The sequence below is a fragment of the Balearica regulorum genome, chromosome 2, assembly GCF_011004875.1.
Source record: "Balearica regulorum gibbericeps isolate bBalReg1 chromosome 2, bBalReg1.pri, whole genome shotgun sequence".
In the NCBI taxonomy this organism is placed as follows: domain Eukaryota; kingdom Metazoa; phylum Chordata; class Aves; order Gruiformes; family Gruidae; genus Balearica; species Balearica regulorum.
The window spans coordinates 121,428,698-121,456,375 of NC_046185.1; the positions used below are offsets into that span (position 1 = coordinate 121,428,698).

The 27,678-nt window shown below is 35.3% G+C and overlaps 1 protein-coding gene across 10 annotated transcripts in view; it reads right to left on the reverse strand.

Moving 5' to 3' along the window:
- Nucleotides 1-1,025: 1,025 nt before the first annotated feature.
- ATP2C1 (ATPase secretory pathway Ca2+ transporting 1) overlaps nt 1,026-27,678 on the reverse strand; it is a 67,242-nt gene continuing 40,589 nt past the window's right edge. For 9 of the 10 annotated variants that reach the window (XM_075745655.1, XM_075745659.1, XM_075745662.1 and 6 more), the window contains 20 exons: nt 24,934-25,089; nt 24,339-24,407; nt 22,456-22,531; nt 21,902-21,968; nt 20,674-20,798; nt 19,296-19,393; nt 17,688-17,783; nt 17,492-17,581; nt 15,968-16,072; nt 14,141-14,297; nt 12,658-12,828; nt 11,586-11,683; nt 9,897-9,947; nt 8,945-9,111; nt 7,099-7,167; nt 5,279-5,395; nt 4,421-4,568; nt 3,719-3,814; nt 2,715-2,856; nt 1,026-1,874 (listed from right to left, as the gene is read on the reverse strand). In XM_075745655.1, the coding sequence (XP_075601770.1) occupies nt 1,738-1,874; nt 2,715-2,856; nt 3,719-3,814; nt 4,421-4,568; nt 5,279-5,395; nt 7,099-7,167; nt 8,945-9,111; nt 9,897-9,947; nt 11,586-11,683; nt 12,658-12,828; nt 14,141-14,297; nt 15,968-16,072; nt 17,492-17,581; nt 17,688-17,783; nt 19,296-19,393; nt 20,674-20,798; nt 21,902-21,968; nt 22,456-22,531; nt 24,339-24,407; nt 24,934-25,089 (2,235 nt within the window). In that variant the 3' untranslated portion in view covers nt 1,026-1,737. Of the gene's footprint in view, nt 1,875-2,714; nt 2,857-2,981; nt 3,086-3,718; nt 3,815-4,420; nt 4,569-5,278; nt 5,396-7,098; nt 7,168-8,944; nt 9,112-9,896; nt 9,948-11,585; nt 11,684-12,657; nt 12,829-14,140; nt 14,298-15,967; nt 16,073-17,491; nt 17,582-17,687; nt 17,784-19,295; nt 19,394-20,673; nt 20,799-21,901; nt 21,969-22,455; nt 22,532-24,338; nt 24,408-24,933; nt 25,090-27,678 lie in introns of all 10 variants that reach the window. The other variant, XR_012834057.1, reaches the window with a different exon arrangement.

Sequence of the window (27,678 nt, forward strand, 5' to 3'; positions counted from 1 at the left end):
ACACAATTAGATTTCCAGCCCCCTGGTAGTCCGAGCAATATGGGCACACTGAGCAGGCCCAGGGTCAGACAGAGCGACGGATGAATCGTATGTGTAAAGCGGACTCAGTGGTGCGCTCATGTCCTGTCTGCAGCCCTTCTTCCTGACCAAGTCTGGGAACCTCCAGAGGTAAAAAGAGAACAGTTAAAATAACCTCTTACCAGAGAGATTCATACAACACTTTCTGAACTGCCTTGTTTTCCATGAAATCCCCAGATTTTGAGCATGGCATGCGGGCCAAGGCACAAAAGTAAGTGCAGAAATATCCCAGTACCTGTTTACGACAATTCCTCATGAACTAACAGGATGACCATCGTGACAGCATGGCCCAAAGCCAATACCAATGCTACGCTTTCAGGCTACGGTGTGAAAAGATGTGTATCCACGTGCTTTCAAGCAAAAGAGTTATCATTAGGTCTCCAACTCCCCCTAGAGATCTTAGGCATCCTCTTTTCAAGATTCCCAGGGTGATTGTTCCTTGCACTGCCTTCCTCAAGGAAGAAAGAAGACACTGATGACAACAGCTGCAAGTCTATTTTGAGGAAGAACACTATTTCCAATTAGTGAATATTTAGACATTATCATCTATTAAAAATACTTATATCAAGACTGAATCTATTATAATGCTTTTCTAGCCACAAAAAGTCATTCTGTAGGTTAAAATTTTAAGTTATGCTACCAGTAAAAAGTTTATTTTTATGATCAGGGTAGAAGGAAGATGAAGGAAAAACCAAGCTTCTTTGAAAGAGGGGTGGGGTTTTTTTGCCATTAGAGTGAGGATTAGTGCATTCATTTTCTAATTCAATACATTACAAATCATTTCAGTAACAGTACTGTCCTATAATCACTCAAGTGATCTAAGAGTCATAAGCTAAAGTAAATATGGAACAAGACATGAAACAAAGCTTGTATCTAAAATTATATCAGAACAAGCATGCTAATCTGGTGTAAATGCCAGTTTCTTTTAAAACAAAGAGACAACACACTTTTAAGAAAAGCAAACATTTACTTCAAATTGCAGTATAGGCTTTTCAATCACAGAAAAAGAAAAGAAAAACAGTGATCCGACAGCGGTCACATCCTGTGCAAAAAAAAAAAAAAAACCCAAAACCAAAAACCAAAACAACTTGGGATACAAAAAAACTGTAGCACAAGGTACTTGAGCCGCTTACACATTGCAGGATAAAGTAAATAAATACAGTAGCTAGAATATGGCACTCTTGTGACAGACTCTAAACCCAGTGGAATGCCTCCGAAATATTTTTATCCTTGTATTAGTAGCAAAGTCCCATCACCATAAAAGTAAAATAGTACAATGTTTTAAATAAAAACAAACTAAAATATTTATATCTAAGAGAAGGATTTTACAGTTATATATTTTAAGTGCAGAAAATGGGACTTGGGCTTAGATCTTTCTTTAAATTAACCCCCCCCACACACAAAATCCCGTTCAATCTCAAAAGTAAATTTATGTTTGAGGAAAAATGTTACCAAAGTTGCATAATTTCATTTGTTACTCCCACAGCTGGAAGTTAAATTCTAAACAGTCTTGAAACATAAACGTTCATCATTAGCCAGTGAAACAAAGGACTTGTCAAAAGCCCTCAGGATTTCTTTATCCTCCAAATATTGTTTTGCTTTCTCCTGCATCGTCAGACAGCAATCCCTAAGTTTGCAAACAAAAGAATGCAATATGCATCATACATCAAGAAAAGACGAAGTTGACGAAGAAGAACTTCCACGTTTCTGGATCTTTTCCTTGCTTCTTTCAAACTTCTTTATGATCTCAGTCACTATGCACACAGAGGAAGTGAGCCCCAGAAGAAACAGTAAATCTGGAAAAAGATAATTAGCTTTTTAAAAATATGCTACTTAAGGCTGAGGGCAGACTTACAAAAGAACAGACTTACAAGACTTTCAAACTGTCTCCCAATCATTGGGTAAGTTCAGGAGAAATGAAGAAAGAATCAATTTTTGCAGGTCCAGAAATTAACATGCATAGTTTACGCACAAATCTTAAGTACAGGCATGACATTTCAAACTTTTAAGGTATTTCATAATCCTATTTTTATCAACACCTATGAAAACAACACTAAGCAACATAATTAACTTCATACTGAAAAAATATTAGTATCATCAGAAATGATGCTGCAATAAAAAGAATTGTGTAAAAACGTGTATTTCATGACAATCCTTTAACTCCAGAAAACCATAGAAGTAATGAAGTCTTAAAAAGGCTAACAGCATTACATGTCTATTGCTTCTTAAAATCCCTATGTCCGTCTATCCTATGACAATGCAGTTGATTATTTAATAAAGGATCAAGATTTCTAAATAAGGTGTTTTTATTTAGAGAAAAAACTTGCTAAATAGTAAGATTAATAGTGCTTAAAAACCTTCAATAAACTCTATGCTTCAGTTTTGCCTGCATCAAAATTTATATTAGAAAACTTAATATACATAAGCATCTAAGAAATTTAAGAACACACTGATCACTTGTGTATCATATGCATTTAGATCCTGGTTCCCAAAGAAAACATATTAAATGAATTTTTTTTTTCCCTTTGTATTCCAGTTGTATGCCAACAGCCAGAAAGTGCTTTTATAGAACCATTAGATAACGCATTTACAAATTAATCTTTAATGTACAATTTTGAAAAGGGAACTGTTCTTACCCAACAAACTCAAGCTCTCTGTTTGGAAAACCTTCTGAAGTGGAGGAAAGTAAATGACCAATAATTGCCCCATTATAGATCCAAGGACGGCATAGCAGAACATTTTGTTACTGCAAAGTCCAATCTCAAACACAGATTTTGCCTGTAAAATAAACAACATGTTACACTGTAGATGTAATCTTAATTATCTAAACAAGAAAATATTTTGTAACTACAATTTCTTTTCATCCATTACATTTTAGGAAAATGTAAAAAATTATTGTTGACCTTTTAGATAATCCAGAACAAGATCTTGAACAGGCTAATTGCATTTTCTCTCTGGTAAACAGAGTACAAATCCTGTCTTCACAGTCAACGACTTGTATACTTTTCTGCAAGTACAGTGCATTAGAAGGTGCCCTCTACACTAGAAGGAAATGTTTTTTGTCGACTCTGACAATTCATATCAGAAAATAGACCACAAATTAGAGTAAATGTAATTATATATACTAGCGATGTACTTTTCTCCAACTAGCACAAAATTTCAGACTTGTTTCCTTAAAGCAAACGTATAGACAGAAAGAACAGTTTAAGAAATTTTCCTTGGATTATGGGTTTAGGGTTACAAAACAAAAAAGTGAAGGCCTTCAAGAAGCTTCAGATTCTGGAAAGGATGCTAAACTGACAGAATTTTCAGAAGGAAAAAAAACCAACCAAACCCAACCAAGTGTATATAGCAATACAAAGGACCATCACACTTCAGCTTTTAATAAAAATTTCCTTGCTCCTGTCAGGACAGAAGCATTACTACCAGCTCCGCATCACATAAAAAAATTAAGGAAACCAATGCTTATCTGTAATTTAAAAAATCCTACCTAGTAAACATGTGAAACTCTGAAGCTTAATAGCAGATGTGAAGTAAATCTGCAGGAATGCACTTGAAACAAACACAGCAAGAACCTCCCTCAAAGAAAATTCTGCTTATCGTGTAAATACTGTGTAAATGGACAATACAAATCACTTACCTGAGATCTAGAACTCAAAGCATTGAACATATCAAAAAACACAAAACAGGTGAAAGTCATGGTTGTATCTCGAGGCGTTATTACATTGTCTCTTAACTGCCAACAAAAGAAAACAAAATGGCTTTAGCATGCTTTAAACCCTCCACAACTAAACAAAGTTATTACAATAACTCAAGTTCTATTAGCTAATAAATCAAAGGAACTTGTTTGCCCTAAGCTGATTTAATAAATCATATAGCAAAAATTATCCACCTGTAAATTATAACAATTTGTAATTCCAAGCTGTGATTAAATAAAGCCTCTTGACGAACATTATGCAAGCACGTGGAATACCAAGAATTCTATGATGCACTACCAAAAGTTCAAACAACAGTTTTGTCTACTGTGAAGAGAAAGTAAAATGGCTGTTTCATGGCTAGAAGATTTGTACAATGACTTTCTATGGGCCAAGGTTTCCCAAGTAGATCTGGGACCTGGAAAAGTCTGTGTTAAGAGAGAGATTGGGGAATAAAACTGTATTCCTCATTTCAACAACTACTTCGAAAATCTTCCTCTCTAATCTCCTAGTTGAATAGATCATTAAATAAACGTGGACAAAACTTGCAACTAAGCTCATACAAATTCTGAATTCCAACTCTGGTATAAAAAGGATTTATTTTAAATTAGTTTGTTACCACTTTAAGTTTTGTACTTTTGTCATACCTCTCTCCAGAAGACAAACAGTGTTCCACACACGATAATTATTGATGAAACCAGTATTTTAACAATCAGGTTTTTGGTCAGAATGCTGTCCTTCAAATTTCTTGGAGGCTTCCGAATAACATCTTTATCCACAGGCTCCACCCCAAGACTTACAATTAAAAGAACATCTTAGATTTTTATCATCACAAAAATAATTTACTGCTTCTAACTTAAGGACTAGATTTTCTGAGTTGAAAGAAAGACTTTAGTCTTCTCTCTACAGCCTAAGAATCATCTCATTCAAATCAGCACATGATATTTTCACTTTCAGAAAATTGAGTTATATATGTATATGTATTAGTAACAGGCAATATTCTAACACTGCAGTTTGAGAGTCCATAAATGCATGGTATCAGACAGTATTAAAATTAGCAGATGTTAAAAGGAAGCTGCAATATTAGCCATGTTTCCCATTTCTGTTACCGTGATCAGCCTAGCCAAGGAATTTACCACTTGTTCCTTTCCACCTCTCCCTCCACCATCTATCTGCAGTGAAGAGGGTCAGAGGAAGAACCCTGAGGGAAACCAGAATCCTGCATGCAATTTTCATGGGCATATATGTGGATCTTCTTTAGGTATCCATGCTGCCCCCATAATTATCATTAGATACTAAAGCAAATCAAAAGGAATGAACACACAACTATACTGCAAATGTTGTAATTCAAAGAAGTTTGCTGTTTGTCCTGGTTAAACCACAACACTGTTTTAGAAATATTTCACTGAAGTTTAACACTTCCGAGTTTTCTTTATGAGCAATCATTTTCCCTGCTGAAATAAAAGGACTTCAGACCTCTAATGATATTTAAAGTAATTACTTACCTTTGAGCTGGAGGACCATCCATAATAATATTGATCCATAAGATCTGCATGGCATTGAGAGGATTAGGAAAGTTCATTAATGTAGCCAGTGAGATTAAAGTCAGTGCTGCTATACTCCTGTTGAAAGAATCCATTTTTATAACTGTCAGCATGGAACATTTCTGAAGATCCACTGATAACTGCTTTGTAATCAACGCCTCAACTATTTAAGAGTAGATACAGATTTTGACAGTGTGAATAATGACTGACATAAGCCTAACTTTAAAGGTAGAGCATGAATTCATTTAGAATACTCTTGACACAGTCCATATTTAAAACAGCGTTGGTTTGGCAATTAAAAGACAGCAAATTTGCATCTGAAAAACCTCCCAAACTTTAAGATAACATTCCAGAGTTATCACTCACCTTTACCTAATCAATTTTTTCCTGGGGAACTGGGTCCTCTACTTTTATTGTGCCAGAAGCAGAACTTCTAAACTTGGTTTTGAACAAACAAACTGCTTTTACACTTTTGATGTTAACATGGCAACCACTCTGTGCACCTGTCAATAGTTTGACTAATCAGTCAAAGCAAGGTACTACCCAAGCTCCCTAAAAATACCTACACCACTCCTCCTTCTTAGCAAGAGGAGAAGGCTAGGCAAAAGACTGAAAATAGATTAGCTGTTTGCAAGGTTGGTATTAGAAACGTCTCTAAACAAGTATGCACTAATTGCTTTGAGTGCAAGATTAAGTGGTTTCGTAACGAACAAGAAGAGAGCAAGACTTATAATTCCAAATTTAGCTCTACTGAATCCTATTATGCTCTCCCTGCAAAGAAGGACAGGAAAAAAAAAAGGGTAACTCATTCATCAAAAATCTGAGGCTACTATTTCCCAGGCTAACAGGTAAGCACACTTTCCTAAAATATCAATGCTTAGTTATTTTTCAGAAGCAGATTTCTAGTCTTCTACCAACGCAGGACACTAGTCAAGATTGAAAGTATGTAACACTTCTAACAATTTTTATGCAAATTTTAAGAGGCTGGTGTTTTCTGGGTTTTGTTTGTTGTGTTGGGGGGGGGTTTGGTGGGGATTTTTTTTTTTTTTTTTTTTTTTTGCTTTTGGGGTTATTTGGCATTTGTGGGGTTTGGGGGGGTGTTTGTGTTTGGTTTTTCATTTTATTTTAATTTCTGCAACTTCATTCAACCACTCTGAAATGCCATGAAGGCTTCAAAAAAGTACATGAACAACATGGCGAAGAGGAAAACCACATTCCTGAATCCAGATTCAGTAAGATAAACTCGCAAAATTTTTTCAGCTAAGGCCTAATGAACTCTTGTCTTCTTGTCTTACATACACACGATATAGTTAGCAGAGGGATCCTTACACGCAACAAAAGGAAGTCAGCTTCACAGAGCTAACTCATTCCACAAACCAGTATATGGATTACAGAGAAATTAACCTCCCGTTTCCCTGGTTTCCTCCATTTGGTATATGTGTTTGGGTTAAGGAGGGAATGACTACTAACTACTCCTTTAAACAAGGGCCCACAGGTAGCTATGCTGTTTCTCTCCAACCTCTCAGTTATTGACTTTTCACATCTTAACAGGAAGAACTGTGACAAAGTTAGATGTATGTTTATTGCACTATTTTCTGGTTCTTTAAAAATGAAACAAGCCACTAGATACAAAATACTGAAAATTCAAAAGCAGAGCATATCAGCATTCTACGTGAAATTTACAACGTTCACATGAATTTATGCAGCATCTGCTTCACGATGCTTTGATTCATTCACAACATAGTTAGAACCTTCTGATATTGTCAACTTTTCAAACTTACGTGCTCAGTTGAAATCTAACAAAATTTTTTATGTTATTATAAATTCCTTTACCCTCTTCAATTGCAGACCTGCAATTAAAAACAAAGATTACATCACTAGACAAATGAGACTACTGCCAAAAAAAGCTTAAAACAAAGCAAAAAAGCTATTACTTTAAGCAGCAATACAAATGTCAAGAAACAAATGAGAGTTGAGGTTCTCATAACTTTGACACTCATTGTTTTTCAATTTGACTATGAGATTAATCACAACAGTTATTTTTCCAGCTGCTTAACTTTCAAAATGAAACGTCAATGGTAAAATCTCCTCCTGGTTCAAGATTCACCATCATCCTTGATAAGATCTTCCCATTCAAGTTAGATAATTTAAAAAACCCACCCCCCCCAAAAAAAAACCCCAAAGCACACACACTTCTACAAAACCATCGAAATATAGCATGACTTTAGAAGACCATGTATTCTTACTACACCAGAATGAAATACGTATAGAGCACCTTCTCAACCTCTAGCATGTTATCGCAATTATAGTGGTGAGAAAGTGTTTTTGAATACCTAAATCAAACTGATTTCTTTCTTCCATTCCCCCAACAACCAAAACCAACATTTAATCAGCATTCCTTTTGTAACTTTTAAGACAAATTACTAAAGGGGTTAGTGGGAAGGATGTAAAACTATGGAAGCTCATACTTCCCCCCACCACCACCAGCGTTCACCACTTTTTCCACTCTCCTATTGAGAGCTTTCCTGATGAAGTGAGCAAAACTGCATAAAGCATTCCAGCAGAAGCTTCATCAAGCCCAAGTAAAGTAAAGTACTTACCAGAGATATCCTTCCTACGTACTCTTCTGAGTATCTTAAAATGATCCCCTTCTCTCTTTTGTTTTTACAGAACAGCACATTGCTGTTGGCTGAATTAGTATGGAGACCTTTTAACTCTCAGATCATCCTCTGACATACTGCTACTGGAGTAGATTTTCTTATATTGTACTCCTACATTTCATTTCTTCCCAAGGGTTAAGCATCATACCTTCAGACAAACTGAAGCATAATTTCAAAATGAAGGCTATCTCGCTAGACAGTGGTCCAGCTCTGCCAACAGCCACTACCTTCAAAAGTCAGATGGATGAAATTCAAAACAACGTAAGTTTAGCGGTGCTCTCTTTGAAGTACACCAAACAAAAGAAAATGAACAAGTAACAAAGAGCTGGTTACTTGAAGTTGGTAACTTATTTTCACCTGTGATATTTGAATAGCTTATATTCCTTTCCTTTTCTGAAACACCACATTTAAAGAGTTGGAAACAAACACAGCACTGTAAAATTTTTAAATCTTGAGGAATGGTCTCACTTTTACATAAAATTTATGCTTCTGAAGTAAGAAATTAAATGAAGATGAGTTCTATCGACAGCTAACAGACTCACAATTTCACATCGGTTATGTTTCCAAATATACTACTACTATAATTCTACTTGGAGAAGGAGAAATACTGGTTAGCTTTTATAGCACATACATGCACGACCTCCTTTGTTACTTAATCTGATCTATCTACAAGACCAAAGTAACAAAGGTCTAAATACGTAAATACATTCTTATATTATTAACATACACAAAAAGACAGAAATGCTTAGTTGCCCCTTGTACTATTATGTTCCCAACCCTTTTTTTTATGTTCCTAACCCTTTTTTTAAGAGGATAATACAGGTAATTACCATAAAGGTAATTCTCCTGACTTAGTGGAGAATTCTAACAACTGCTACACTTACAAGTTCAGGGAATTTCTTTTGTTTTTAACCCAGGCAACATTTCATTAAAACATGCACAAGGTAAGTACGTAAACGCCACCTACATTATTGTCTGAAAATCATCATCCACGAGGATCATATCTGCTGCCTCTTTACAAACATCTGTTCCGGTTTGTCCCATTGCTACACCAATATCTGCAGCCTTCAGAGCAACAGCATCGTTTACTCCATCTCCTGTCATAGCTACTACTGCACCATTATTTTGCAGGGACTAAAAAAAAAGGAAAAGAGCTTAAATCAGGGATTGAAATAACCCATCCTACAAAATTATTCTAGATGCAAGGTTGGTGTCATCACCCCTGCTCCCCCCCCAATTTCTTATCATTCCACCATAAAATCCTTTAAAAAAATGCAGCTGTTTGTATTCTAATGAATTTTTATACAAGTTTTTGGGTTAAGCTTCAGTTCATATATTCAGACAGCCTAAATTTTAAAGCTAGGGTAGATAAAATCTGCCTTTAAGAGAAAGTAAAAAGCCCTAGAAGATACTGTATTTACATTTTAACATTATCACTCTCTTATAATTCTCAATATATTCCAACTGTCTCAATGTTTGACTTCCTTCTCCTTACTGTTGCTTTTCAGATTGTTCCAATTGTTAACATGGAGTATGTCCCTCTTTGCTACCTTCTTTTGTTAACTTCTGAACAGAAGTGTTACCTCAGACATGGTTTGAAATTCATGCCCTTTTATCTTGTCCTGAGAAGTATCCGAAATATGGTTCTTTCAAATTCCTAGTCAATTCAACTGCAATGTGACACAAAATCTCAATCAACTCCCAGTTCCCTAAATAGAAGCAAGCATGATGTTGCCTACCAGCAGCTGCCTATCCCTTGTGGGCACTACGCATTTTTCTAGGTAATATTTTCAAATATACATCACTTTCAAACCAACTGCATTTCTGATTTCATCTTGAAATACTTATAATTTAAGTAAAGGTACCACAAACAGTACCCATAGCAACGGTCTGGCATTTGAGTCTCTAGTAAGACGTACCTTTATAATTTTCAATTTATGTCGGGGACTGGCTCTGTAAAATACTGCAACCTGTTAAAAGCACAATGAAGTAGTAGTGAAAATTTGAGAAATTTAAAGAATTGCATTATAAAGCTAGACGATAAAAAAATACTATCAAAGGCCAACTCTACCCTTGTTAGCTCTAAAGTCGAAGCACCAGTGAGCTGTGTTTTTAATTGAGTGAAATCATTCATTCCAGAGAAGATTCAAAATATGTTCTGGTAAACAAAGTTGGTGCTAATTATTTCAAGATAGAATATACAATTTAAAAACATTCTGAAATTATGAAACAACTGAGTTATAATGGCTCACTGCTGGCCTTCCCTGACTAAATTCACTCAGGCAATTGCCATGCTGACTGTACAATTAATGTCCTTTTTCCTTGTCAGCACTAGTGGCAAGCTACTCAGGACATTTCAATTTTACTAGTTTATCTAGCATATTATTAATAGATTGAAGTTTTAAAGCTAATTAATAGAGATCTCAGCTTAGAAAGAATTATTAATTTTCAGAATTTTGTCTCTGGTCTTCTCTGTAAATTGACATTTGAGCACATGGAATTTAGTTTCCCATAAACTCCATATTGTTAGCATTCACATCTATTTTTCCTTTTTAAGAAATGATAAGAAGTTAAGACTTCTCACCAGCCACTTTAGACTGTACACAGATATCAATCTTATTGCTTTACTTTAATTAATTCCTAATAAGATTTTAAATAAATGCCTAGAAAACAAATTAGCTCTCAGGTCAAACATGCACAAAGAAAATTTGTAGCTATTTCAGTTATTTAAGGTGGACAGCCCTTAAGAACAAGCATTACCAAATAAACCAAAAATTACTATTTACCATACAATTCTTTTTTTCTAAGTTTGTTTGTGTGAGTCACCAAGGAAAGACACAAAGCTGACATGCACATTTCTTGATTGTAAATATTGGCTTTGGCTTGCTTACATCAGACTCAAGCACACTGCAGTCTCATTTTGCAGTCTTTTGCAAACAGAGCAGCATTTTGAAGCATAAATTTTGCAACATAGCCAAGCCTGAACCTCAATTGCATCTGATTATGACTTCACATTTACAACTTTGACATTGGCTAATACATTTAGTTATTTAATAACTAAAAAGTATTAAGCAGTAACTTAATAAATAGAACCTTTCAAAATTCTCAACCAGTGACCTCAGATTAAAAATTATTAAAGATACAGACAGCTCCTCTTACAAATTACAAAAGGATGGACTGTCTGAACATGCAAACTGTAAGGTTATATATATGAGCTGAGCTACTCACAGAAATAAAATTGTCTAGCAATACAAAAAGGTGATGATGCTCACTGAAAGTGACAGGTGGCAAAATGAAAGTTCCAATACAGGCATTGAAAAGTAAACACCAAATCGAATCATTAGAAGAGACAAAAAGTAATAAACTCACTAAAAAGATAACCATGTGATTTGAAAGAAATAAATGTCAAACCGGAAGATACTCGATTGATCTGGGACAGCTTCCATGTTTCTGTACTAAAAGCCTCTGGTAATTTATCGTATCACTTCTATTAGAACCATGTTATTTGTGTCTCAGAAGTTACATTTTAGCTTTTCACAGAAGAAAGCATTTCTCAATATAAAATATATCCCTTACTGCATTTCAGTAAGTAGTGTATCAAAACAAACCTTTGGTGTTATTTGAGAAAGTTGCTGAATATCCAAATCATCTATTTCTTCTCCAGAGATTGCCTGTGAATTTTTGGAATACAATCCTAGCCGACTAGCTGGAAATAAATAATGAAAAAGGTATTATAATAATTTACCCTTTTAAAAACATTAAATATCCATTTTTTTTAATCTACTATTTTCTGCAGCAGTTCAGATTTGAAATGCCTAGAGCAGAACATCTTAACACCTTATTGATTCAGTACAGTGGAGTAAATTATCTGAACTCTTGAGGAACAAACACATGCCACAAAGTCTATTCTAACCAGATATTTATTTCCTTATGACTTTTTAGGTCGAAAGGTCTGTACTTCATTGTGTCAGGTGCCATATAAACACAAGAGCTCAGTCCTCTCTAAAGAATTCACAGTTCAAAAATAACAAGACAGAAAATGAACAATGACATGGGGGAGACAAGGGAAAAAACCCCTCTGAGAAAGTACTGCTAGCTTGGGGGTGTACTTTTTATGTGCACATTCAAATTTTTGTTCATCAGCCTGTATTCATATTCTGGCTGAAGTACTTGTTCTTTAATGTATTATATTTTAAAAAGAAGGGATTTGTTTAAATATTTATTAGTAGTACTTAAACCGCAGTTACATGGTCAAAACTGTATTGGACAGTATTCACGTGCCATACCCATCCCAAATACTCATTGTCACTGGCTCAGTTTCTCCCTGTTGCCGTAAGACAGGCATACAGAGCTGACGGTAGGGAGGGTCGTGTTGGGGTTGCAAGAAAAAGAATCAGAAATCAAACATATGTTATAACAAAATACAGTAAGAAAAAACATGACAGCAAGAGTCATACATTAACCAAATAAGAAAAACTACAGTTTAAGCTGAAACCAAAATATCACTTCAGGCTAGGGTGTTGGTTTTTAGGTGTTTTTTTCCTCCCAATTGCACTATGTCATATGTTAACCCAGAACTCACGAATGTTAAAGACTTAATACCCACACTTCACAACAATTAGCTAGGCACTGCCAAAACAGAAAACATGAGAAAAATGAAAGGAAGTAGACTATTCATACCAATGGCAACTGCAGTCTCCTGTGAATCTCCAGTAATCATCTTTATTGCAACTCCAGACGTGATAAGTGTAGTAACAGCTTCTTTTACACCAGTCCGTGGGGGATCAATTATTCCCACAAGCCCCAAAAAAGTCAGTTGTCCTAACTCAGGACCAGAAGCTAAGGCCAGAACTTTAAGGAGACAAAGAAAAAAGGTAAGTTAAGATTTGAAATTAACATTTACCTCAGCATTTAAAACAACTGTTTTAAACTAGTGTGCCAGCATAAAGCAAAGGGCGAAAATTGCAATTTTCTTTTTTGAAACCTTGGTAGCAATGTCTGTTATCTTGAATATTCAGAATAGCCTACTTATGTATATTCCTTTCTTCTAAAGAGTAGTCTTTTTACCAAACATACATGTTCCAGGTTTTAAAGATAACCTTCCCATTTGTTCTCAGATGAGGGTGTTTATACTTTCACTGTGTGGAAAGAGAATGGCATTTAGCTTTGTGGTTTCTCTGTACAGGCAAAAGGATGAAAGGGAGGATCAGTTAACGTGTTTTTATTTTCTGCTTTTTTTGGTTTTTTTTCTTTTGGAGAGGCAGATTTCATTTGAGTACATGCTGAATATTTTCTGGAATGTCTTTTACAGTAGGAAACTGAATTCAAATATATTTAAATTACATTAGAGTTGTAAGGGAAAAGCAAATTCACTTTTTTTCAAAACATCATCCTAGATTTTCTTGTTTGACAGTGGTGTGAAGCAGACACACAGAATGACTATCTGAACAAAACAGCACAAAGAGATATCACTTCTAGCATATCCTCACAGCTTCTAATAATTTGCATCCTAGGAATTTCACGAGCCACACAGTACCCCTACCTTCAAAAGAAAACCACCAAAAGCCAAAAAAACAACCAAAACCTTAAAAAGCTGTGGATGGACTTAACAGCCTAGAGGTCTCTGTAAAGAGGCCAAAGAAAGCCAGCCACATATATGCTTGCCCACAACCATCTCCTATCAATCATCTTGTGTAAAATACTTCCAGTTATATTTAAAAATCTAAACATTTTGTTAACATAAAAGGTAATTCTAATGGCATCTTCTGACCTGCAATCATTTGTGACAGCCTAACTCACAAAGGTGCTAGCAGCCAAAGTAACAGAAAAATAAACACATTCACATTTAAAAAAATACAGACATCTATAATGAGATATAGAAGCTATTAGGTAGCAATGTACTGTTCAGTTATGGTCACATGCAAGAGATGACAGGAACCAGCAGTGCCATTTCTCACCTTTTGCAATTTAATCATGTTATTCTACAGGCCTTAGGCAACAGCACCTGGTTTTTGACTCTCATTTTAAATAAAAACTAAACAACCCAGTAGCACTTACTGAACAAAAAAAAATTCCTAGTATTCTTCTTGTTCTTGGTTTTTTCAAACAATAAGCAGTGCCATTTTTAAAAAATGGATATTTTGAAACACTGAAACAGCCTTACCCCTAAGTCCTGCAGAGCCCATAGATGTCTTCTCTTGCTGGTATTGCTCTCTCTGTTGCTGAACAAGAGGTAGGGTCTGCCCCTTACAGTTATATGATGTACAGTACCTAATGACTTGCTCATAAGCACCTTTCATAAAGCAAACTTCAGGTTTGTCCTAAAACGAAAAAGAATTGTTGTGCATGTGTGTGTATGTATATGTAAATATACACACACAAGTACATATACATGAACACATAAGAATTGCAAATCTGTACTTTTCTTAAAAGTCTTCAGAACATAATGCAAATCAAAGTTACACTTCTAAACCTAAAAATCTGTATTTTGAGTATCTCTATACAGTGTACAGTGAAGAGCAGTAACGTCAAAAGAGCCAAGCTAATAATCAATATCTCATTTCAGCAGACACCATACACACTAGCCACTGCGGTTCACAGTTTATAGACTAAAGAGGCCATGCAAAGGACAGGAATTAAACCTACACAGAACATTAGACCTGAAAGAACTTTAGCTCCTCATCTGACTAGCTGCACAGTTCATTTAACATCACTTGCATCCTTGTACCATGCCTAACAACTCTAATATTTTCTAGATAGTGACCTAGCCTTGATGGTATCAAGGGACTGAGAATCCCCCACCTACCTCGAACACTTAACTCCAATGCTAAATCAACTCATCCCTTCCCTTCTTTCCCATTAAGAATTGCTGTCTCAGCTCAATTTCCAACCACTGATTCTCATCTTCTCTCCTGTTGAGCTAAAAAGCTCTTTTTAATATATCTATTTTCTCCCTGTGAAGGTCTTTATGCACGGTAGTCAAGTTACCTCAATCTTTGATAGGCTTAACTGATAGAGCTCTAAGTTTCTAAACCCACTGCATTTTCTTAGCCTTCAAATAATTTATGCTCCCTTTAAAATTGTTACCACTTTTTCAACAATCTTAAAAATGCTGATACCAAAATACAGATGCAGTAAATCCTTACATGGATGAAAATCATACAGCAATTCCGGCTCACCACTCTTTATACAGACAAAGATAATACAACCATATTATCCGTTATAGATAAAAAGAGTTAAATGCTTTGTTTCCAAAGCAAAGATTTTACTGTGATACTTGAACACTGTCAGCAAGCCTGGTTTTGGTCAGAAGTACTAGGGAATTTTCCATAAATCCAAAATCAGGTCTGTTGTTGCACATACTATCTAGAAGGCTCCAGTTATCAGACTGGCAGCGATTATGTCAATATTTGTAACAAAAACATTCAGATTGGTCTAAATGAAATATGAATGCAAATATGTACGTGAAAGCACTGGAAGACAGAAAGAGGTTAAAGAATGGTTTGTATTGATAATCCAGGACACTGTTGACATCAATAAAATCTGTTAACACTGGGGAACACGCTGTCTGCATGAAAACCACAAAACACCTGTGTTTTCCAACAAAAGGAATTTTACTATTGAAGATCAATGCATCTCTTACTCTTAATTCATTATGCATCTATGTAGCACTGAAACAGCAGAAGATTGGCAGAATTATTTTAGATGTTTGAGGACAGAGAAAGAAGAAGACAGAGTCAGGTATACATTCAAAGTCTCAGATATCAAAATACTTAGTATAATTTCCCAGTATGCCTTTTATGGGAAGAATTCCTTGTGATTCTTAATCTCCACTTCAGAGCTAAAAATGTATCTATTATAAAACCGTATTTCCAGGATGGTGCACTACAGCCAGCCTGCCATAACTTCTGAAGTGAAAAATGAGGATATTAACAAGGTAGATAACTGTTCTACAGAGCCAGTGCATAAGGAAACAGTGACTGAAGTTTACCTGCTGCGTTCTGTGAACACATTTAACAGCCATCCATTTTTGTTCAGAACTGAAGGGATATTCAGCCTTCCTTATGTAGTCTTCCTGGAGTCCATCTAAACCCATCTGTATAAAACAGAAGTATCACCACAATGTCAGGACCTTTTCTTTTTAAACAGCTGTGCAATTTGTTCATTTGTGGAGGTATCTTCGTTAACAATCATTACATAGATAAAAACCAGTTTCATCTCCAAAGTTGTTTTTGAGCACTCTTTTCCGGTTTAGACAAACTTCTGACAAACTAGCACTGAAAGAACCTAGAAGCTTCTTTCAGCTCCAACACAAGTCAGATCATTTAACATTATATACTCTGTTTGATCCAAGGATCTTGAAATACTTTGTAGATTATGACCATCAACAATGACTAGCAATGTAGCTCTTGGTTTATCACCCTAGTGCTTTTTTTTTTTTTTTTAAAATATATGTCTTCTACGTAATTGCTCTGCTAGGAAGGCCTACAAATTGTAACACAAGACTGTGGCAAAGTCTGGAGAAGGCAAGTCACTGATTTTAAGTTTGAATGACCTGAAATGACTTTTTTTTTAGTGATCAGAATCACCCAAACATTTAACTTGAAACTAACCAAGAAGACTCCAGACAAAATGCATTTCATTTCAAATGCTGTTCTCTCCCCACCCTGATGGGGCTCACAGCATTCCATGCTCTACCCACAACCAAGTCCAAGAGAAAGTGCCGATTAAAGAAGACGCAGAAGTCCCAGCCTGCTGTAAGCCATTCTTACTACTTTCAAAGTTTCGCAACTCCTTCGCTACCTCCCTTTCCAGCAACAGATGTGAAAGACTCCTGTTGTCCTCAGTTTCTATGGGCTCTTGCCAGAGTAACACCACTCTGGTCCTTTCCAGTCAAAAGACTGGGCACTTGGAACAAGTCTCAGCAAGATGATAGATACCTCACAGGCCTCAGTGACACAGGGAGAAAAAGACTGTAACACATTCATCTTTCAATGTTTTTGAGTTTATTCACCATCACAGAAAATAATCAAGTGCTAAGATGCCTTGCCACATTCCTCAGTAGCTGTAGTGGATGTGTCACACAGCATTGTATAAAAACCCAAAACATTTAATCGGTGTCCAAAATTCAAACAGCCCATGGCCTGCACTTAAAGGGCACTATAAACGCTGCAGTCACCAATACATCAGTTATCAACTACTTACTGCTTCTCATGGGAAAGAGTGGGAAAGAGACAGCACAATCAATATTCAAAAGGTAGATTAGCTTGTGGCAGGTAAAAAGACAGTACTAGATGCAAAACCATGAAAATAGATTTTACTTCAGTTCTAAATTATTTTCTTTCATCTTTCGGAATGCCCAAAATTTCCAACAGATAAGAAACACAGGAGATGAGCAGCTGCAATACAAATTTAGGAGACCCAAAGGAGAAGAAAATGAGGAAAAAACCCCAAACCACAACTTATTTCTACACACTTCCCAACTGCCATGAATCCAAAAAGATCAAGTACACACCTTCATAGCAAGCGCGATTAAAGCCCCTTCTGTTGGCTTCCCCATTAATGTGTTGTTTCTAATCAAAGCATCGTTGCATACACAACCAGCCTAAAAAGATGAGGAAGGGGAGAAAACAGAACATAAAGTAAATGCCATACAAAGCTCTTGTGCTATGTCATCAATTAAAACCCACCTCTCTGTGCCAAGATCTTACCTCAACAATTTTACTAATGGATGGATTGTTATAACCATGAATAACTTCACCATCAAGCATCACCTCTCCAAACCTGTTATAACCTACTCCAGTAACCTGCAAGACAAACAGCCAAAGGCAGTATGCAATGTAATGTTCACCAGGTTCATAAACTGGTTTAACCTCAGCTTTTTATTATCAACTACAGAAAATTTTAAAAAGGCTATTCATGACGACTGATTTTACTCAGCGTGAATGGATTCTCCTACTCAGCTTCTATGTAGCAGATACTAGATTAAGGAATAAAATCTCTGAGGGCAAGGGAGTTCAATGAATATATTAAGAGACTGATTTTTTTTTTTTTACAGTAACATTTTATTCCTTTGCATAAATAAAAGCAGTGTATGCTGTTTCCTTACAGTATTAGGCATGCTTTCTTTTTTGCTTCTTTCTTTTGCTTTCTAATTTTTTCCTCCTATTCGTCTTTATCCTGGTTAAAAATGCATAGCCCCTGCAGGGAAACGGAAGTACAGAGCAGAGTCCTGCTTTCATCCAGTAAGAAAAAAAAACCAAAAAACCAACCATAGTTGAACAGCCTCTCAGCTGAGACCTCAGAGAGGTGTTAGAAACAGTAAAATTGTGTTTTTAGTGAATAAAAACCAGGCATCCCACTAGGATCCTAAAAAAGTCTTCATGTCTACAGCACTAACAGCTAATATATTTTACAGCCTTTTCAAGTTCTCTTGAAAAAGAAAAAGGAGCTGATTTGACCCAGATGTAAACAAACTGTGCTAGTAGTAAAAATAAAAAGCAATTACGGTTTCCCTACAGAATTGTAAGAATAGAAAAATAAATACCAGGATATATAAGCAAACACAAAATGCCAATATTAATACCTACAAAAGTCAGTAACAAGACTCTCTGTTAACTGTAATGTGGGAAAAAAACCCTGATCGAGAAGAGTTTGAGAATTTAAGAAGTTGTTTAAAACACTCCCATGAAACCACATCTAGTTCCACACTTTGCTGCTTTTCCTTTTGTGCATTTACTTCAGCCTTTGCAGCAACTCCCCAACCTACACAAGCACTGTTTCACATCCTGCTCCTACTTCCAACTCCATCCATTATAAAAAACCAAGAATGACAGTACATGCTCAGTATGAAGGGTTCACATAATAAACTTTTAGCCAAAAGCTGGATATCCCTATTTTAAATGTTTGTAACGTGCAAATTTTATTTTTATCCACCTGCAAAAGCAAAATAGCCTTAACTTTCTGTACTGAAGAAAACCACAATCTCTCAACTTGTCTTTGTACTGTATCTCAGCATGCGTCTTACTGTGACCTACAGCCATCAAGAGATTTAAGAACTTAACATATTACGCAAAAAAAAAAAAAAAAAAAAAAAAGTCTTCTGTAACCAGAGAAGACTTGGATAACACAGCTCAAAGGCTACAATACTAAATGAACTGAAGAACAGAATTAGCTGGAAGTTGAGGAACAGGAGTTTGGTGGAACAAATTTACGCTTTCTTAACTGATGCTTTACCTGCAGTATACTCCAGCATGTTTCAGCTGATACACACAACAAAATAAAAAGGAAAGTTAAGGTCTAACAGTCTCACTACATACCTCAGCATGCTGCCCATCTGAAGTAAAAATATGAGTAACAGTCATTTCATTCTTTGTCAGAGTTCCAGTTTTATCTGAACAAATTACGTTGCAACAACCTGAAATAACCAATTAACATTTATAAGATAGTGCCAGTTTAGAATAAGAGCAACTAACAAGAACAAAAATGTTCAAGACAAGCAAATTTCTAGAAATACTGCAGCTGTCTCTGAAAAAAAAACAAAATGAGATTTAACAAAGACAGCCAATTTCCAATTATTCATGAATAGCTGTACACGGTTCTTCACAAGTTTGTCCAATAAATCAAAAAACTAATTAAAATCCAAAATTTACAACTAATCTGAAATGCGTCCATTCACTACCTCTCCTTCATTTTATTTTTACTGTATCTCAAACTACATTACTGAAATCTCAATTGCGACTCCTGGTGAGGAGGAAAGCTAAGAGCCTGCTTTACAGCAGTCATTCTTCTTTATCAAAAAGTGCAACATCTACCTAACACTAGCCACAACATTTTTGTTACACAAGTGTGACTTACTACTAAACCTGCAAATTTTAATAAGATTGAAAAGATTACAGAAATGTGAAATTTGTATATGCCTTTTTAACTCAGGAAAGGCGTATTTTGAAAGTGTGTTGCAGTATCTTGACACTTTTGGACATGACAGCAGGAATTGCAAAAGCAACAAAAAACCTTGCAACACTAATGAAACTCTGCTAGAGCGATTGGAAAAAATATTTCCAATCTTCACATGCAAAAAAAATAATCAAATGCAACTGAATTATTTAACTTAGTATTTTTATTTCTTTTCCATGTCCTGTGCTTTACATGTTTCATGACTGAAACTGCATACAGAATGGTTTTAAACTTTAATGTTTTTAAATGAGTTTAAGTTTTAAGGAGCAGCATAACATCCTGAAGGTGCATTATGATTACAAAGTTTTTTCTAATATTCAAATTTGGATTTGTTTCCAACTGCCACGATAATTCCTAAATTTACACCCAAGATTCAGTTTAAAAAACATTTTACAAGTCTTATTAACAAGAACATCTTACAGCAAACAAGTATAAAGAGTACTCCATACATCAAATCACACAGTTAAGACTATTGCTAGTGTGGCATGCTATTAACTGACAAACTGTTTATTTCAGTTAAATAATAAAAAAAAAAAAAAAAAAAAAAGAGTGCCCACAAAAACATATACCTGAATTCTAACTTTCTAAAATGCATTCAATTTAGGAATGTTTTAAAGATACCACTACACTACTAGCAAAATAATACCACCTGCTTTATTTTAGCCATTAGTCAGCAATATTTGTGTTGATTTCTTAACAATCAAAAATCAAAATCCTATCTCTAAGTTAGTCTAGTCATACCTAAAGTTTCAACAATAGGCAGTTTTTTTACAATAGCCCGTTTCTTCACCATTCTCATCACGCCAAGGGCCAGGGTCACTGTTACTACAATTGGGAGTCCTTCAGGGATTGCAGCTACAGCCAAACTGTAATGAAAGTAAATACAGAAATCTTGTCTTAGAAGGTCACACATGAATACATGGTAATGATGCATTTACACTTCAGAACATTGTTTCTGTAGCTGTCTGTTCACTGAGGTTAAAAGTGAAAGGAAACAGCTGCCATGTGATTCTAGTTGCATACCATTCATTATAAGATATACACTGAAGATAGCAGCAAAATGCAGTAACTTAGACATTTCTACTCATTCCTTATGCAAAAGTATGAGGAAAAGTTGCGGGAAGGGACAAATCAATTGTACAACTGTTTTGCCTACGCAAAACACTCATTAGGACTGTGCAAAGCAGCCCAGATCGCGAAGAGTAAGCGTAGTCAGCGCTAAAACAGAACCGGGAAATGCCACCACTTCAAGTGACCACTGATCCACAGCTGTTACTTCCAGATCATGATGTGGCAGCAAGCGACGGCACAGAAGGTCATTTGGGGGGGAAACAACAAAACCCCCCTGATTAACAGAGTAAACAAGATCACAATAACTCATTACACAACGATTAAAGCTGTAGGTCCTGGTGCTTCCCCTGCCCCCAAAAGGGTAAATCTCTAGAGTCTGATCCTGCCATTTAAAGAAACACTTCTGCCTTATGCACTGTCCATGTAATTAGCAACTCAGCAACTTTTCTAAGAGTACAGAGTTAGATCATCTAAATTCAGTGTTATTCTCAGCAGACAACACCCTGGGATTAAGTTTCCACAATATGCTAGAAAATAAACTAGTGAACTGCATAACACAAGGCTTGTAACAACTTCATTTTGTCTGATTCTACTTATAAAATTACATTTTCTTTATTTATTCAGTGACAGGAATTTAAACTGTACAACTCTCATCTGTTTGCAGATGTTCCACAAGACAATCGGAGATCACCATAAAAATGCAGTTTGAGACTGACAAGAACATATTGTATCATTAGAAATGAGTATGAATTTGCTTTTTTTACAGCACAAAGTCTATTTTCAGTTTGAATTACTTAGGTGAACTTTAGAGTCTGTGTGCAAGCATATTATAATATACATCACTAGCTTTCACAGACTTGCTGTAATGCATGATGTACACTAAAACCAAAAATCTTACCTCACACCAATTGTGAACATATCAAGTATATGCTTTCCTTGCAACCAGCCAACCAGCATAATAACTCCTATAAAAAAAAAAAAGTCATTGGGATAAACATAAAACCAACAAGTACTGTAGCCTTATGGGGAAAAGAAAAAACTTAAATACCCAAAACCAAGCTTCCTATGAAAATCACTGCCAAAGCATGCTTCTATTAGTATGGCAAAGGTGAGGAAAGTTTCTGCCAGTCAAGTTTCCCAATCACACCAGCAGTGAGGTACTCACACACACCTTGAATCAGAACACAAGACACACTGCAACATAAAAGGAAGCATTTAGAGGACAAAAAGTGAGAAAAATATGTTTGCAGGAAGAAGCAAGAAAACACCCTTATGATGAAAGTTATGTTGTAGTAGTAATCTTCAGATGGCTAGTGGCATGAACTCAACATGACCAATAAAATGAGTCAAAATATTTAAAAAGAGAGAGATCAAGCCCTTCCATTTCCCTAAGCCTACATGTTAGTTTCAGTTACATAGTAATTTGTAATTCTTTTACCTACATTCTCTTACCTATTATACCAAAGGAATACAAGGAAAGCTGTTTTCCTAAGAGATCCATGCTCTTCTGCAGAGGTGTCTTTGGAGCCTTGATGAATAGTAAACATGCAGCAGTTAACAAGCACAGGTTAAAAACCATGAACTGTAGCACATACTACTTCAGGTGCACAAATTTCAACACACTGTCGGTGAATAAGATGCAGTGATACCCTATGTGTCCATATGTTTACTTTGTGAAAACAGACTAGTTTGTTCCATTCTTGTGTAGAACTCAAGAAGATTCAAGAACACTTCACTGACATGCAAAATTTATTAGAAATATTCTTTGGGAGCTTTGTGATGTCTACAGCAAATCTAATACAAAAGGTAATACCAAAGATGTTATTAATAAATAAATAAATAAATCATGCTGACTAAAAGCCACTGCACTTCTTCCAAAACCAAAAAGTTCCTGAGAACAAAACTGACTTTTCAAGACAGAGGCATTAAAGCCCTGGAAGGCCAATTACATATCAAAAGGAATTTGTTAATCATTTGCAGACAATTCAATTTAGCCAAATAGAAAACTATGGAAATACTTAAACAATCTAGGGCCCTCCAAAAAAAAAAAAAAAAAAAAAAAGGTACAGAAAGGAGGAGGGGACACAAAGCAAAAAAAATTAATAAAAAATAAAAACAACGAAAACACACAAAACCCCCAGGAAAGTAGATTTTTACATTGGATGCCAGTAAGTTTGGGGTTGTTAACAGTAATATATGGTAGACTACCGTATAGAAAGCGTGGCAAAAAAAGACAGGGTCATTGTAAAATTATCTTCGTTCAACAAGTTATGAAAAAAGTGCATATGCTCTATATGAGAGAGCTAGTATCAAGTTTGATTCACTCTTACCTTCAAAATTTACTTTTAAAATTGTATTACTGTAATATAAACATCAAAAATAACCCTGCAATACTCTGATATTTCAGAATGTTGTTGGTATAGAATGCTCGCATAGGTTTTTTTTCTTTTTTTGCATTTTGGGTTTTTTCCATTAATAATTGCACTTGTTACAATACAAACTAAACACTACTGAATGGATGATCATGTTTTCCTCACATGTGTATTAAAATGGATTCCACTTTGATGACTGGACAGCAGCATTCCCTTTGAAAGGTGTAGTAAAGCACTGCAGCTACCAACATGAGGTCGGTGATGCACTCCTACCTGACACGTTTAATGCCTTTAGCTGCTCTGTTCTGGCACATTTCAGAAATGTATATATCTGGAAAGAAAAGTGCTCCCTATATCATGGCTGATCATATCCTGACAGCTGGAGAAAGTCTCCTTGTGATTCTACATTGGTCAGGCAGCCAGAGAAGCAGCTAGAATGCCCCAGATAAACAAAGCACTCGAGTCTGAATGACCATGTGGATCAGTGTTCTGCAATAAAGAAAAATCCCTGTGGGAGTTTGGTGTACAAGAGTCAAAGGGAGCTTATAAAAGGTTAGGCAGTAGGAGTCACATGCTAACCCCAAAGTACACTGCTACATAAAAGACAGTCCTGTGCATGCAGCACACAAATCTGTAATGCAAATCTCTTTTGCACAAATATAGTTCCACTTGAAAAAAAAATACACTTCCACAAATTGCAGTGAGATTTGTTCCACTGAACAAGGTTCACAATGTTATTTCCACAGTTAATATTTTTAAGTCAGCTATGGATATTTTGTTACACTGAATTCAATTACTACTTTCATGTTCAAGAGCTAAGATTTGTTTCACTAGAGGAAAGAAAAATATTAAAAGCAACGTAATTAAGTTTAACTAAGTTCCTATGGAATAAATTCAAAGTTTTAATGAATGAAATATACACTTACAAAATATGTATCTCTGCATCTACATATTCACTCTTACCTCTTCTGCTTGCATCATTTTGAAAACCTCCCCAAATTCAGAATTTTCTCCTGTTCCAATAACTATCCCCTAAAAAAAAAAAAAAAGTAAATTCAAATCTGAAATTTAATTTTAATGTTAGCTCTTGACAGCTTTGACTCAGTGGACAAATGCCATTTAGCCTGCTACGATTTTGTTAGCTTTGTTTATAAAATTAATTCTTGGCACAAGTAGGAAATATTTTTGCTAAAAAACATTTTGCCTCTGTGAAACAAATTGTTATTCTGTGCAGTGCTGAAGTATTTAGTAACTACCTACCAGTAACAAAACTCAAATAGGGTAACACTTACCTAACACTGGTCCTAGCTTAGTTTTCTTTTTAAAGCGGTGTCTGAAAAAGCACCAATGAGAAAATCTCTGCAGTGTATCACAGTAAACTTTTCCATATTTCCAGTAAAAATTTCTATTTCTATTCCATTTCTATTGTTTCAGAAAACTCAAGATATGTAAGTCTTTAAAGTACATTTCTCAATTGATAGGCCAACTTTAAAAATAAAAACTACCTTCAAATAGAGAAGAATATTTTCCATATTTCACCTATTAATAATGTTTTTACCTTTGCTTTTCCACATCTGACCAACGTTCCCATGAAAGCAATGTTGCTCCTAGAAGTAAGGTCTCCATTGGTTGCTGCTGGCTGAGGTGCTGTAGATTTAGAGCAAGGAGCTGTCTCACCTGTGAGACTGGATTCATCAATAGAAAGGTCCACAGCCTTTGAAAATAAAATGCATGGACTAAGTAGAAAGCATGACAATCTTTTCTAAGTAGTTGGAAGTTTTAATAGAAGTTTTTTCATTTTGACCATAAAAATACACTTAATTTATTCATACGGTAAGAAGCCATGTCAATATCAACCATATTTTAAGGATCAATAAAGCAATAAACACTCCTACAGAATATTGCAGCAATGCAACAAGGTCTCACTTTGAAGAGTCAAAGTTTATTCATAATTTTATGTTCATGACTCTTTTTCTATAAAACATTCAAGAGGTTGATGCACTCTGTCACCAAATAAAATAATTAACTGGGAATGCAAGTGCACGTATATATTATCCTCTCAACTCTTCCTCTGTCCACTTTATTCTATCGTGGTCCATTATTTATTAGCATATTTCATATTTCATATATGAAATATTAGCATATTTCATACAGCGTTTTTGTTCACAATTCTCTGTAGGGAAAATGCTATTCAAGCAACAGTCAAGTAGACTAGAGGAACAGAAGCTGCCTTTTTCTTTTTTGGTTTAGGTTTTACTTTTGTAGGGGTTTTTGGTAGTATATGGGGCCAGGTAGAGAAGAAAAAGGTAAAAAATGAATTCTGTATTAATCAGCTGACAGATGAAGAAAATAAAGCTTGTGTTCTATAAATATAATCCAAGACAAAAAATAACTTATCAAAATAAATTGAAGAAAAATGTCTTTCCTCAACTGACATCAATTCTTACTTTACATCAAATCTGACTTTAAAGACTCTCGAACAGCGTCAAAGCCTGAATCATAAAATCCTGTTCACAAAATTTAAGTGAAATAATTTTGCATTATTAAAAAGTATAAAGCCACGACTGGTGACCATACCAGTAAATTTCAAGATAACCTTCAAGAAAAACAGCATTATAGGATGCATAATAAAACTCAGCTGCCAAAACTCTTTCAAAGGCTATCACTCACAAAGAGTAAGTAAGAATAGTTACATTGCACTTGGTACCATCACAGTATAGCAGATCACTCCAAGATTCCAGGTTTTTTTGGTGTTTTGTTTTGGTTTTTTTAAGTGGCATAACTCTGATGCACTTCAGTTCTAGCTGGACAACAAAATGAACACAGGCTGCTAGATCAAAAATAATTTAGTCAATGTTAAAAGAGGATAGTACCTTTACTAAAGTGCTTTCTGATCAGTCAAATCCCTCTAACTCCTGCTATTCTTTCAAATAGTTACCAGTGTAGTACCCATTTTTAAAAGATGGATGCTGTATCAATAAAGGAAAAGGGACACTTGTCAAAAACTGCCATGAATCTTTCAAAGCCATAAAGAATGATGAACTCCAGAAAGTTCTATAGCAATTTTGTATTTGTGATGTATTCCTCAGACTCCAAGCTGCCTCTAGAGAAGATAACCATAAAACTTGATGGACCACTCATTAACATACAGAAAACTTAGGCCAGAAAAGGTTTTCTGGAAAACAAGATTGCCCCCACAAGATTAGATCAGTGAAGAAACTTCTTCTCACATATATGAAAGGCTTCAGAAAGTAAATAGTGTCTAATTACTATTTCTACAATTTTCTAGGACAGCATCAATCAGAATATGCTGAAGAGATCTAGTTCTTTAACTGAAAAGATTATCTCCATTTAATTTTTTTAAAACCCATTACCCCATAATAATGCCCAGTAGAGACAAGATGAAAATAAGATGACATGCTTTTACTTTCACATGATCTGCAAGAGTAGTTGAGATAAAGATAGCACAAATTTTCATCTGGTAGGGCTACAGACAGCTGAGAAACTTCTAATTCCCTTTCTGCTTTCCTTTGTAAGAGGTACTAACTCCATTGCAGGGGCTAACAACAGATGATCCAGACAAATTTCTCAAGAGCACCACAAATTTGCCTCAAACTAGCTTGTTTATGCTCTGTCTATGAAATGAGCACCGATTAACCCAGTATCAACCATGGACATACTGAATATTCAGCTCATCATATCCGGAAATGACATCAACATGACGATAGACAGCCCACATACTGGGTGATCTGAGGACACCCAATCTGACAGAAAAGTAACATGACATTATTCAACTAAACCCATCAAAATAAGCAAGATTAATATATATACACTCCATTTTTACAGAATCTGCAAGTATTAGTATAGTGATATTGCTTCAACCAAGTACTTCCAGCAGTGCTAATATTACAAATCAAATATTTAGTAAACTCGAAGATAAAACAACACACATTAATGAAAAAGTGTCAGAGAGAAAAGATTACACTGACACTGTTTCACAATATGTTTTTTAAGAATTCCAGAGAACACTGAAACTGTACCCTAAAGATTAATGCAAATGAAGACTCAAAATCACCTGCAACAAGCTGCCAAAATATTTTATAATTCCAACTGAAACCAATCGTTTTACAACTTGTTTAACATTGAGGAAAAAGTACTCAACTAAAATTTTCAAGAATGCATAGTACATAAAACTGGAATATTCTTTATTCTCATGTCTATAATAAGAAACTACATAAATTGTTAAGAATGCACAATAACATTTGGAAGCTAATTATTTCAAAATGTCTATCAAAATAGTTGT